At 37.3% G+C, this 13,429-nt stretch overlaps 1 protein-coding gene across 2 annotated transcripts in view; it reads right to left on the bottom strand.

Moving 5' to 3' along the window:
- Window positions 1–13,429, bottom strand: part of LOC122815270 (leukotriene A-4 hydrolase-like) — a 231,259-nt gene that overhangs the window by 81,564 nt on the left and 136,266 nt on the right. For both annotated transcript variants that reach the window (XM_044087624.1, XM_044087625.1), the window contains 2 exons: window positions 11,738–11,849; window positions 7,160–7,304 (listed from right to left, as the gene is read on the bottom strand). In XM_044087624.1, coding sequence (XP_043943559.1) covers window positions 7,160–7,304; window positions 11,738–11,849 — 257 coding nt within the window. The remainder of the gene's footprint in view (window positions 1–7,159; window positions 7,305–11,737; window positions 11,850–13,429) is intronic.

Below are 13,429 nucleotides of genomic sequence, written 5' to 3'. Positions count from 1 at the left end.
AGATCTCATGTATATCAAATAAAATAGCATAAAAATTAACATTGGCATTTTCAAATAACTACAATTTACTACCCATTACAGAAAGAACTTACAGCTGCAGTTATTCTGGGTGCAAACTGCTTCCAGAAACAGAGTGAGATTCCAAAACAGTTTACAATATAGGCACATCAGATTATGTATGCCGAGTTGTTTTAAAGCTTTGACAGCATAGGCAGTGGAACTCTCCATGTGACAAGGCTTGAATAAAGTTCTCCCTCAACTCTGACACATATTTTCCTATGGTGAAGTGGAACTCTCCATGTGACAAAGCTTGGATAAAGTTGTGCCTCTACTCTGACATGTATTTTCCTCTGGTGAAGGTTTCAGCAGATGTAGGACACCACAGGTGCACTTAAAACATTTGTTTTAAGAGTGACTTATTCCAGTTGTCAATGCTACATTGCGTCAAAATAGGCTAAAGACTAACTACTCATTTTATTTGCCCAGCTTCCTGTAATGTTTATCTTTATGCCTTGATCTAGCGAAATATTTCTGCTAACTCTGTAGTCTCACCTCACCTCCCTAGAATGATATCATTGCTTTGAAACTTTGGAGGATTCTTTGGACCAAAGTATCTTATAGCCAAAATAACACAGGCATCTGTTGTATTGTCCATCATAGAAGTCATATTTGCTCTGTTCATTCATAAATCTATTTTTAAAATTCTAAATATTGTCTTCCAGATGTTTAATGTAGTCAAAAAGGTTATGTGTCTCTGTGAATACACACCTTTCACTCACAGTCATTCAGAGATGGATCTAGCACTAGACTATCTAGGCAGCTGCCTAAGGTGTGCTGTCTTGAGGGGCTGCCACAAGATTAATTTTAATTAAACATAAAAAATTCTTACATTTTTTCTTTAAAGACACACTCTGTCTGTGTTGTGTCTCTGCTCTGTGCATGCATGCATCTTACAACACAAGCAGAGCAATGCGCAAGATTTGATTTCTCAAACGCACATTGGATTGGAACTGCTGCTACTTTCCTTTCAGGATTTGGAATGCATGTTGAAGCATTGCTTCTGTTTACGTTGCTGCAATCTGCTTTTGGAAACAGGAAGCTGCTGCTTTCCTACAGGTGCAAACAAGAAAGAGTGGTGTATGTGCATGTGTGATGCTCTAGTTAGAGATGGTAGGTTAGTTGATTAGCTTGTTTAGGCTCAAACCCTGTACCTTGGCTACAGGAGACAAGAGCCTTAATCCTCTACACCAACTACCAAACTGTACACTTAGTCATCAGAGTTGAATGAAATGTTCTGAAATGGATAATTTTGTCATTTATTGGTTCTCACATTTTGTTTCACTGCTTAATTGGTTCATAGGTTGGTACAAGGCTATTGGGCCGAAGGCCTATAGAAGCCTAGCCATAACAATTCCCTGGATATTTCTTCCCATAATATTTACTTCCCTGGACCCCTGTCTAGCAGGGCAACTGATGTGATCCCCGGGTGAGTTTCCTATCTCCTATCCAGTCGTCAAGGTTCCTTTTGAAGAGGGCCAAGGAGGTGCTCTGCTTGACATGTATGGGCAGTCTACTCCAGAGTATGGGGAGTCTCTGGGTCAGGAACCTATCCCTCTAGCATGTTTTGTTCATTGTGATGATAAGGTTTAGATCCATGGAGCGTGTGGCTCTGAGGGATTGCGATTTCTTTAAGTGGAGCATGTCCAACAGCTCAGGCTTTGACATGGCCTTGTATGTTAAGCAGAGATCACCTTTGAGTAGACGATATGCCACACAGTATAGCTGGAGTTTTTTTAAATGGTCAGCATAGGTCTTATGCTTTAGGCCTGTGATCCTTTTAGTGAAGTATTTCTGCGGCCTTTCCAGCTGTTGCAGATGTCTTGCGAGGTACATACCAAATGGGGCATTGTACTCTATAATGAGTCTAATGAGGGATATGTACAGTGGGACAATGACCTCCTTTTTTCTGGATGAAAAGCCCTTCGTGATGAGGTGTGCCACATAGAAGTATTTCCTGACTGTTGTGGTGATGTGGTTATCAAAGGTGACACCACTTTCCACCTGTGTCCCTAAGTTTCTCATCACACTTTTGGTATTTAATGTACTGCCACCTATGTGGTAATTCATGGGTTCATGTTTTTTCCCATAGGGGATAACTATACATTTCATGGCATTAAGCTTGAGCCCATGGCTCTGGCACCAAACATCTGTTTCTGTAAGGCCCTTTTGTAGACTGTCCACATCACTTGGGGATTCAATAGTGGCTCCCAGTTTGCAGTCATCTGTGGACTTTGTTAGCCAGAGTCGCTTAGTGTTGGTAATGGAAAAAATGTTCAAAACTATAGGGGTACATTTTCAAGGAATGTGAGTTTCAAACCATTTTCAAGGAATTTGAGCTTCAATTGAAGAGAAGTTTACTATTGCTCATGCTAAGTCTGTTTTCAATGTGCAACTGTTTTGTTTAGCAAATGTCCCTCAGTGTTTGTGCAATAAAATGTAAAGTTATTAGCACAAAAGGTAGCATAATTGCCTTTGGTGCAGAAGGCTGTGGGTTCAATTCCCACGCCATGTAGATGGACTGCTGGTGCTACAGTGCACTTTAAGGGAAGTGCTGCACTCCTGAGTGTCTCATTCTTGGGATGAGATGTTAAAATGAGGCCTCATCTGTCTATGTTGATGATAGGTGCTGTGAGATCTTTTACATCTACCTGAACTATCAAAAAGAGTAGGGGGAAGTTCTCCAATATCCTGGCCAAATTTCCACTAGTAGTATAAATACCACAAGGGGTCCCCCACTGAAAATATGCTTCTAGCCTAGTGGGACTAACCTGGTCAACAAAGGATAAGTAAATTAAACGTTTTAAATTAAATCAATACGTCTGTCTTCATTTCAAATGCAAAGAAGAAAACAGTAAGGATGCTGACAGTTTTGAGCAGTATTTATGGTAACTAGAGGGAGAGAGCTAAGTAATGGGATTCCAGAATGGCTGCAGTTGGGGATCTGTCTGTTACACTGCCTAGGGCCCCATTTGACCTTGATCTGGCTTTGCAGTAATCTCATGGGTCTATAACAAGTGGCATACTTGCTCACTACCACTTGCTTGAAAATACAACTGCTCTAACTCCCACTAACTCAATCTCCTGTAACTGCTTAGCCCTCCTAACACCCCATCCTAGTAAACGGTATAGCTCTGAAAGAACCTTAACTATAACCCTGAACACCCTTCTCACTCCCTAAGCTGAAAACGTCCTTCCTTCTCCCTAAACCCTAAATCCTTTTCCCACTCCCTAACCCTAAGAATTCCTTCTCACTCCCTTAACATAAAACTCCATTTCCAATCCCAAAACCTAAAATCCTCCCTCCTGCTCCTTAAACCCAAGATCTCCCTTCCCACTCTTTAAACCTAAAGTTCCCTTACTACTCCCCCAACCTAAAAGCCCTTCCTCACCATTGCCCAAATCTACACTCCCACTCCACCCACATGCTTACCACACTTTGCTTACACTTTGGTAATGTGTTTGGGTAAGCTACTGCTGCTGTTTGTCTGAATTCACATTCGAGTTCAAGCATGAGGAGAGAGGCAGCCTATCCAAGCTACAAAACGCTCGAGTTTCTGGCTTTGAGATGGTAGCTGAGTCTCTGCCTTTGAGACTGTAGTCATCCAGTGCTTGGGACTTGAGTACTTGTAGAACACCCTCATTTCATTCCCACACAGGAGTGACAAACTTCAGCATTCTTTGCTGGGCAGTAACCACCACAGACACATTTTCTACTACACTGAATACACATAACCGTTTTGTTCGAATTCTGGGTATATTTTGCAGAGTTTATTTGAGAACGACAATTGAATAGTGCAACTTTCTGTCGCCACTTGCTCGCTGATTGGTTTGAAATTCATTTTTCTGAGCTGAGCCTGCACTATACTTTCAGTACCAAGAGAATATCTGTTGCTTTGTGCCTTTAATGTCTTTTTCCTTGGTTTTCCAAAATAGTTTATGTCTCATAACATGTTTTATCTGCAGTCATACCTCTCAACCTCTTAGCACAATAATTCTGGACAAAGCTACAGATAGTGTGAGGGCAAATTCCCAAAATCATGGAAAGGTTTTAAATATTGCTCTTACAAAGATGCTAGAATAACAGGTTTTGCATTATCATTCATTTTCTAAAGGATATGAAGTCTGAAACTCAAATGCCTGCCATTTTATGAGTGCATTCCTCAGTGATTTGCCAGAAAAAAAATTAAAAAGGATAAACCAAAAATATAATGCAAAAAATGTGGGCAGGTTTTAAATATTGCTCTTAGGAAGATGCCAGAATAACAGATTTTGCATTACCATTCATTTTCTAAAGGATATGAAGTCTGAAACTCAAATGTCTGCAATTTTGTGACTGCATTTTTCAATGATTTGCCAGAAAGAAAAGCACAAATTTTAAGAAGGAGAAACCAAAATATAAGGCAAAAATCTGGTCATTCTTTGAAATTCTGGACAATTGGCAGCTATGTTTGTAATCCAAAGGTGTATGAAATAAATGGAGGCATCTTTTTTTAGTGGAACAACATTTTATTAGACTAAAACAACTTGTCTGATGCACATATAACTGGTTATGTATACACAAAAAAAACACAAGTACTCACTTGTACAGGCACATACACGCGCACACACACACACACACACACACACACACACACACACACACACACACACACACACACACACACACACACACACACACACACACACACACACACAAGCACACACACACACACACACACACACAAGGCCATACTGTAATTCCTCCTCCATCCCTAGTAATATTTTAAAAGTGTTGAATCCATTAACTGATAAGCTATCATCAGAGGGGTTGCTATAAAACTATATAGGTTAAAACTGGATTATAGGAAGCAGATTAAGAGCAGTGATGATGTAATTCTTTTGCTCTTTTTTTAGTTGATAGAACTGATGTTTATTAATCACCACATTTTCATTTTTACATACTGCAGATGACATAATTCTCACTGGTGAGTATAGATTCAGCATGCAGCTCAATACACAGAGATGATCTCCCTAAAATAAAGGTGCACAACTGGACTACAGGCAAGCTGAAGTCCAGGGAGACTAGTCCTAGTGAATGTAATATGTTAACAAAAATATGGACTTTATGGCAATTGGTAGGGCAACACTGGCTAATTTTAGAACTACAGACTGCACAATCAGGCAAACATGGTGTATCATTAGACCTGCTTCACCTGTTTTATCCGTATACCTCTACACAGGGAATATGGGATCCTGGTTCCTTTATACTCTGCAGTCTCTGATAAATGTTATCGTTTGAAACCGCAGAGACTGACATGTTCTACTCCTTCCTTTCGATGGGGAATCACAAATTCATGTCGGTTCTAGTCCCCATGTCTGTAATGGACAGATGTCAGCAGTAAATAACTTAACATACCCCTCCCATAACCTTACCTTTGACTATCTGTTTACTAACTTACCCCACCATATAGGCATTCAAGGAACTTGGAGGCAAAACTGGGTAAGGTTGTACTGCTAGGCTTGTAAGGACCCTAATGGTCATTAGTCTTTTCTAAACCTTTGATTGATTTTTATTTTTGTATACGTGTATACATACACACACACACACACACACACACACACACACACACATATATATATATATATATATATATATATATATATATATATAGGGGGCCAAATATAATTGAAAATGGTTTTAGTAAACATAGTTTGGTTGACTCAGCAGATGGTTGATAAATGTGCGAGGGCGCATAATTCCTGAGGTTTGGGAATATGCTCTTTTTCAAATATTGTGCAATCTCAGAGTTAGCATGTATAATGGGGGTACTGCGGGACTTTCCCTCCTGCAAAAAACAATGTTTTTCTTATTTTATACATTTAGTTTTGCATGTACTAAAGTTATGTTCTACGCATACAATTGCATTTTGATGTCCACATTTTTGATGTTTTGTTGTCAAAATTAGGCATATTGATATTTATGTCTGTTAATAAGTAGACTAATATATGTATATAAATAGTAGTGTTATACATTGAGAAAGCTTAGTAGGATGATATAGAAACTTCACGGTATTATACTTTAACTGCAGAGTGTTGTTAATTAGACATTTATTAAAAACTGCCCTTCATTTTGTCTTGTGTTAAACAGCATATCTGTTAGTGTCAGCTTCTTGAGCTGGATCAAGGCACCTTGGTGCTAGAGGACTAGAAAAGAGCAGAAAGAACACCAATGGCTATCTCATATCCCTTAAAGGAGAGAGGAGGAGGAGAAGAATGGATATGCCAGTTTGGCAGTAACAGCACCCCTAGTGGTTACTACATGGGCTGCAGTGGGATCTGCCAGGATAAACAGAAGAGCATACCCAGTGATGCTAAAGCTGGGCTCATTTTCCAAGGCACTAGTAAGGCAACTGCATGTTTACTACTTGTGGGTTGGAGTAAAACAAGAATCCCTTGACCTACAATATAGTAGTAACTAGGAAATCTAGTCACATGTTTTTATCTCTAGCAGCAAATAAATGAGTGCCATACGGATAGCAGCTCAGGGATCTGTACAAGCTAAAACACATTGTCAGAAAATCCTAAGTAAATCTGAGTGTCACTGCAACTATATATGACAGCAGCATGTTTGTAAGCCTAGCAACCACCAATGTCATATCTTTTCCAAAATGATGCACATATTGATAAAATCAAAATGAAATGTTAATACGGTTGTAATCAGTGAGTATAATTCTTTAAATCAAGCAATAGAAGGTATAAAGTAAATTAGTTGTTTGAAGTTTAAGTCAAATGCAGGACAAGCAATATGTCAGGGGTTACCCACCCCACAGCCTACAAACCCTGACTTAATACAACCAGCTCCAGATCACCACAAAAGAGGGACAATCAATAGGGTTTAGGTGAATGTGAGTATTTACCCCACCCTTAACAAGTAAGTCAGTGTTCTGTAAACTGGAGTTTTAATAATAATAATAATAATAATAATAATAATTTATAGTATAAGTCTACACCTTTGATACTACCTACTATCTAAACCATCCTATTTGTAACTGATAAGTGAGAACAGTGGCATTATAATCTTAATCTCAGTAGAAAAATAAATTTTTTTCATATTACTTACCACTTCCACCAAGCAGCTGTTCTAGATGATAAAGCAAAGCAAACCCCTTTTCATAAGGAACAGAAGAGAATGCATCATCTGGGTCAACTTCATTCAAGTTAGGTACCAGGTTAGTCAGTACACTGGTCTCTCCCATGGTCTTTACCTAGCATAAATAATACAGGCTGGCTTCATATAAAACAATTTATGCACAAGACCATTTTCCAGATATCAGCTATATCAATCTTCTTGTGACTGCAAAAACATTCTTCTGTATTTAAACTGTAACTATTAATCATGACTTTCAATAACTAGAAGAAGTATTTTCTAGTAGGTTAACAGTCTGCTAAATAAGTAAGTAATGCTAAAGTAATTTGTTTGAAGGAGACAAGACCTACAACTGTTAAGTATGACAGTCAAGCAATGTAGGAGAGTGGTGTTCATTCGAGAGAGGTGATGGCAGTTGACTCAACACATTAAACATAAGTAAAATTGGGAAAAATGGAGGTTGATGGTGATGGTGATTTTGTCTCAATATTTTTATTAAACATATTTTCCTAGAACATACTCAATACAATCAGAAAACGTCCCTTATAACATAAGATCTATATGTCCATTATTATTGTTTAAAGGTTAGCCCAAATGTGTCCCCATTTAGGAAAACAAAAGCATTGTTTAGACATCTAGCATTTTCTGCCTTCAATAAAATGCTGACACCAGACAAAGAGATGCCAAGGATCCAGGCAGTACTGCAACATATAAAAACTGGTACATAAAAATCACGTTAAAACAAATTATTTATAAGCATTTAAAAAATGGAAAAAAATAAATGGCCAAAATTATCTTTCAGACCAACACGCATTCATCAGGAAAGAAACACTGAGAATAATTTGACATTGAACACCATTAATATATAACTTCTTAGAAGTCATTATTAGCAATTAGATTACCAATCACTATCCACTTTTAATTCTCTAAAATACCTTTGTCTCGTTAATGAGTCAACTGAGCAAACCCAAAGCAATTTTCAATTTAGTTTCACATTTCAGTAACACATCAATAGAATTCCCATCAAGTATCTATTTAGATATTCTTTTAGAAAACTGAAATGCAAACACTACATTACATTTAGAATTATTAAGATGTTAGTCTAAAGAATTAAATTTGCTTTTATTCCTTATATGCCTCAAGTGTTTAATAATGTTAACGCCTTCTTCCAAGACAAAAGGTATTGCATACACTACACCTAGCAAGACCACATTTTTTGATTTGCAGTTACAACACTGATTATTATAATATATAGAAATATTATCTGGTTATGCATCCACTCTAAAAGGTGGGACAACTCCTTGCACTGTATCTGTTAACTAGCTTATTTAAAACCTGCTACATTTATCATTATTTTGTAAAGAAAATTAGATGTTACATTATTAATACTAGTTTAAGCTTGTTACATGGATCATTCTTTCGTAAACAAACTTAGGTGTTAAATTAATATATTATGCTAGCTTACTATTGGTTAACCCCATATTTTAATTATTTTTAGAGAATGGGCGAACTGTACATCAGCACCCTGACTGGAGAATGAACGTTCTCCAGCAGGATATTAATGTACAAGTAATGCCCGCTGAAAAACAAGTCTTCCACTTCACAGCAGCATATCAAGCTGCCATGGAGCTCAGACTGAAAACAACTAATGGCACATTTATTTTATACTCACTAAGCAGCACTTCTGTTGTTTAGTGAGTGTAAAATACACTTAAAAAAAAAACTAAAAACATAAAAGTGTATGTGTGTTTATGTCCGCGTGTGTGAGTGAATGCATGTATGTGAGTGAAAGCAAGATCGATTGAGCTATTTTACATTTGCTAAGCATAACTTTTGATGTTTACCGAGTATAAAAACTAAGCATAACAGAAAAAAGTGTGTGTGTATATGTTTCTGTTTGTGTTTTTATTTCTGTCTGTGTTTGTGAATGCATGCTTGGGTGCAAGAAAGCGAGGAGTGTGTGTGAGTGAGAGAGACTGAAGAGTGAGAGCAATCGAGCAACAGCAGCATTGAGTAGGTTTACGTACATCTCACCTCCTAGATCAAGTTAACTGGATAAAACTTAAAATAAATGGGGAACAAAGGCTCAAAACACGAACATATGCCTCTTAAAAAATCACAACGTTCCTACAATAGGACCTGTGTTAGCATGCATCTTTCTGAAGTGCAAGTGTGTGTGTGTGTGTGTGTGTGTGTGTGTGTGTGTGTGTGTGTGTGTGTGTGTGTGTGTGTGTGTGTGTGTGTGTATGGGTGTGTGTGTGTGTGTGTGTGTGTGTGTGTGTGTGTGTGTGTGTGTGTGTGTGTGTGTGTGTGTGTGTGTGTGTGTGTGTGTGTGTGTGTGGGTGTGTGTGTGTGTGTGTGTGTGTGTGTGTGTGTGTGTGTGTGTGTGTGTGTGTGTGTGTGTGTGTGTGTGTGTGTGTGTGTGTGTGTGTGGGTGTGGGTGTGGGTGTGTGTGTGTGTGTGTGTGTGTGTGTGTGTGTGTGTGTGTGTGTGGGTGTGTGTGTGTGTGTGTGTGTGTGTGTGTGTGGGTGTGTGTGAGACAGACAGGTAGAGACAGTGAGATGATGGACCACTGGCAGTAGCAGATAAGCGGTTTGTGTACTCTCAGTAAAAATTTCCTTTTAGCTCAAGAAATCTAGATAAAGCCTGAAATAAAGAGGGAACAAAGGCTCAAAAATAGGAATATGTTTTAAATGTCATACTTATAAAAATTACAAAGTAAATTAAATAACAGGATTTGTATTAACATAAATTTTCTGAAGGAAATAAAGTCTGAAAGTCAAATGTATGGCATTATTAAGTGCCTTTAATCCCTGATGAGCGATGACTGGCAAGAAGCCATACATTTTAGCAGTAAGGGACCGAAAAATAAAGCAAATATCTAGATATTTTTTTAAATGATACATTTTGGATGTAAAATGCTTCCTCTAACATCATTTACATATACTACAGCAACTTTGAAATATTAGGTGGAGGAACTATTTTACGTCAAAAATATATAAAAATATAGTAATAAAAATATATAAATAAGTAAGTAAAACACAACAATTTTACAGAGACCCCATTCTCTAATGCCCTCCAGGGTGTGTGTAAAAGTGTAATTAATGCCCTTCCACACCTTGTCATGCATTATCGCTTGCCTAATAATGTCTTCTATTTGTTTGCTAGCTGAATGATACACATTGCAGGAAGACAATATACATTCTGTAGTTGAATTTCATTAGGTATTTTCCTGCAAAATGTGGTAGTAAATGTCAAACAGTTTCAGAGAAATGGTACTATATTGGTTGGTATATAGACATCAGGCTGTTACACTTTTCATCATTCACTTCACAACAAACGTGGATTTGTTCTACTGACAAACTTTGTTGTGTGCTTTTATGCCATCAGACATGTTTTGTCATTTTAAGTTATAACAATGAACAAAGTTTCTGACATGCAGATTGCCATTCATATATTTCAGATGCTGATGCCTTCTTGTATTTGGTTCTATGAGCTCATGCAATATGCTGTGTAAGGTCAGGTACTGGGTATTGAAATGGCCTGTCCAAAACAAAAAAGGGACCTCAAAAATCAATGGAGATAATACTGATTTATGTAAGTATGCTCAAATTAACATGACAGTGGCCATAAGAAATTGAATAACTGAGACGTCTGCAAAATGCGCATTTTAAAGTCAAATTCTTGCTATCTGTTATCTTTAGAGCAGGAAATATAAAAGCTACCAAAAACACAATTACATACAGTATTATTGTGACTTAAGGAATACACAGAGTGTGTATTACTGTGTAAATGAGAAACTTGCAGTTTTTTTAACTGATGTGGCATAAAAATGACATTAAAATTAATTTTCTATCAAAATGTGAGATGTAGCTATTCACCTGAATTTGAGGCTAAGAGTACAGTGTTAGGAAATTTTAAATATAATTGTCAAAGTTTCACTCTGTGATAATATCATGGGATTATGCCAAACTATCTACAGAGATGCAGTATTTTAGATAGAGTGACCAAAATAGCCAGAAACAGTCAACAGCAGTGGCGTAACCTTCTTAAAAAGTATCAACAATAAAGGGATTAAAAGTGTTTTATCAGCATGCAAATTATCACTGCATGATGGTGCAGTCTGGATAACACAACTGCCTGTGCTTCATGAGTCAAAAATATCTGAGTTTGTATAGTGTGCCATGCTGTTAGTCAACATATTTTAACTGTTTTGTCATGGTCTGCGAAGTTTATCTTACCGTGTGTGCCAACTCCTTAATATGTCTACTTAACTATATCAGAAGAAGACATTTGATGTGACTGACTAAATCTGCTCGAATTTCACAGCTGTTTGCCAAATATATAAATATATTTACCGCTTATTCTTATTCTGCTGCTGTATTTAGTTACTGAAGCACACATGAAAGATCTGAGAAGGCACTCATAATGCATAATCACATAGTAACATTTGATAATAATAATAATAATAATAATAATAATAACAGCAACACACAAATAAATATAGCAATAAAATTTGTAAAATGAGAAATACAGTCATAATTTACTTACTGAATCATGCAAATCCTTCCAACCACCCATAGCAGCAAACTGCCTAAATGGCTCCTTAAACATCCGGGCTCCAATCATGCGCTCTAAATAAACTGTGTGGCCTTCATTCAGCCTAGAAAGTGGAAAAAAAAACATCATGTTATTTAGCCCAATTAAAAATGTTAATTGAAATGCTACAAGAAAGAGTAGGACTGTCTAAACCTCTTCTGCATGAAGCAATGTTGTTGCTTATTTGCAACATTATTAACAAGCAAGAACTTTGCAAGCATGACCAATGCATTTTTTTCCTGCAAATTTCCCCAAGATGAGAGCAAGCCTTACAGTTTTTACAATTTTCTGGTACCTTCCTAAGCACATCACACTGCAACAAACCTACCATGAACAACGAACATTCCTGTAGCAGCATTCCTGTCTGTAAGAAAAGATGGCACAATTTATAAAACACTAGCACTGAAAACCTTCGGTACCAGCATTAGCAGCTCATCCACTGTCACAGGAAGTAATTCATCTACTTCCTATGCCTCAACTTGAAGATACATTTGGCCTTATTTTTAAGTCTTCTCTGGCTATTTGTTCATCACTTCACTTATCCCTCATTCATCCTCATCTTACTTTCTGCAAGCTGAAAGCTTACCTTCTCATTCCTCTATAAATGTCAGCAAACTGAATTTAATATTTTTACCTGGTCTGCTGTCTCATGGAGCATTTACTGCTCTGCTCCTTCCACCAGTCTACTGTGTGGGTAAATCATCTGCTGTACTTCTTTGTTCCAAATATCTCCTTTTGTAGGTCTTTGTCTAGTGGATGAAATCTGCACATTTTCTGACCTTTTTACAGGCCATTTTCATATGTCCTTCCATAGTTTCATCCTATATTATACTTTTTTTACTTAAACTTTCCTTGTCTATACCCCTGTCTTCCTGTTAAAGGATTTCATAGTTTTCTTAAAACTTTCCTTGACACTGCCCAGCACACAGAAACACATATACATATACCCACAAAGGCACACACACACACACACACACACACACACACACACACACACACACACACACACACACACACACACACACACACACACACACTCTTTGTACTCTACAGAGGTCATTTTTTCTTTGCATCACTCAGGAACATTTTAGTTTTTATCGGGCTATATTATATCTACAAATATCTGAAATAATGCCTCTCACAGGTACATAACTTGCTTACAGAGAGGATTGCTAATTTAAAACAAAATCGCTAATTTTAGAGGAAAACATTGAAAATTATGAGTACATGAGGGGCAACATTTTGATAGATGTGTACATTTTTTAAATGCAATGTGGATTGGGGGGCAATAAAAAGAGATCGTTAGTACAAAATGGAAGTTTCTGGTTACGCCCCTGATAGACGCACACTTTTGTTATTGCCTTTTCCTGTCACACGTCTATAGTGCTTCTCATTGTGCTGTCAGACAAATCGGAATAAAACCCCTTGTATTCCTTTGCCTTTATTCAGTGGGTTTCCCATTCCTGATTCCAGCATTTTAAACAAAGTCATAATTACGACTGACAATTCACTTCCACAAATTCCATGCCTTTCCTATAAGCAAAAAAAAGGTCAATTATATTTTATTTACTGTCCTTCCTAGGTTTTCACCTGCTTCTTGAGCCTAAATTCTACCTTTGCTTATATTATTTTTCTCTTCTCATT

Source organism: Protopterus annectens, chromosome 11.part0, assembly GCF_019279795.1.
Source record: "Protopterus annectens isolate FY-2018-M chromosome 11.part0, PAN1.0, whole genome shotgun sequence".
Lineage (NCBI taxonomy): Eukaryota > Metazoa > Chordata > Ceratodontiformes > Protopteridae > Protopterus > Protopterus annectens.
This window is presented reverse-complemented; position numbering and strand designations above follow the sequence as displayed.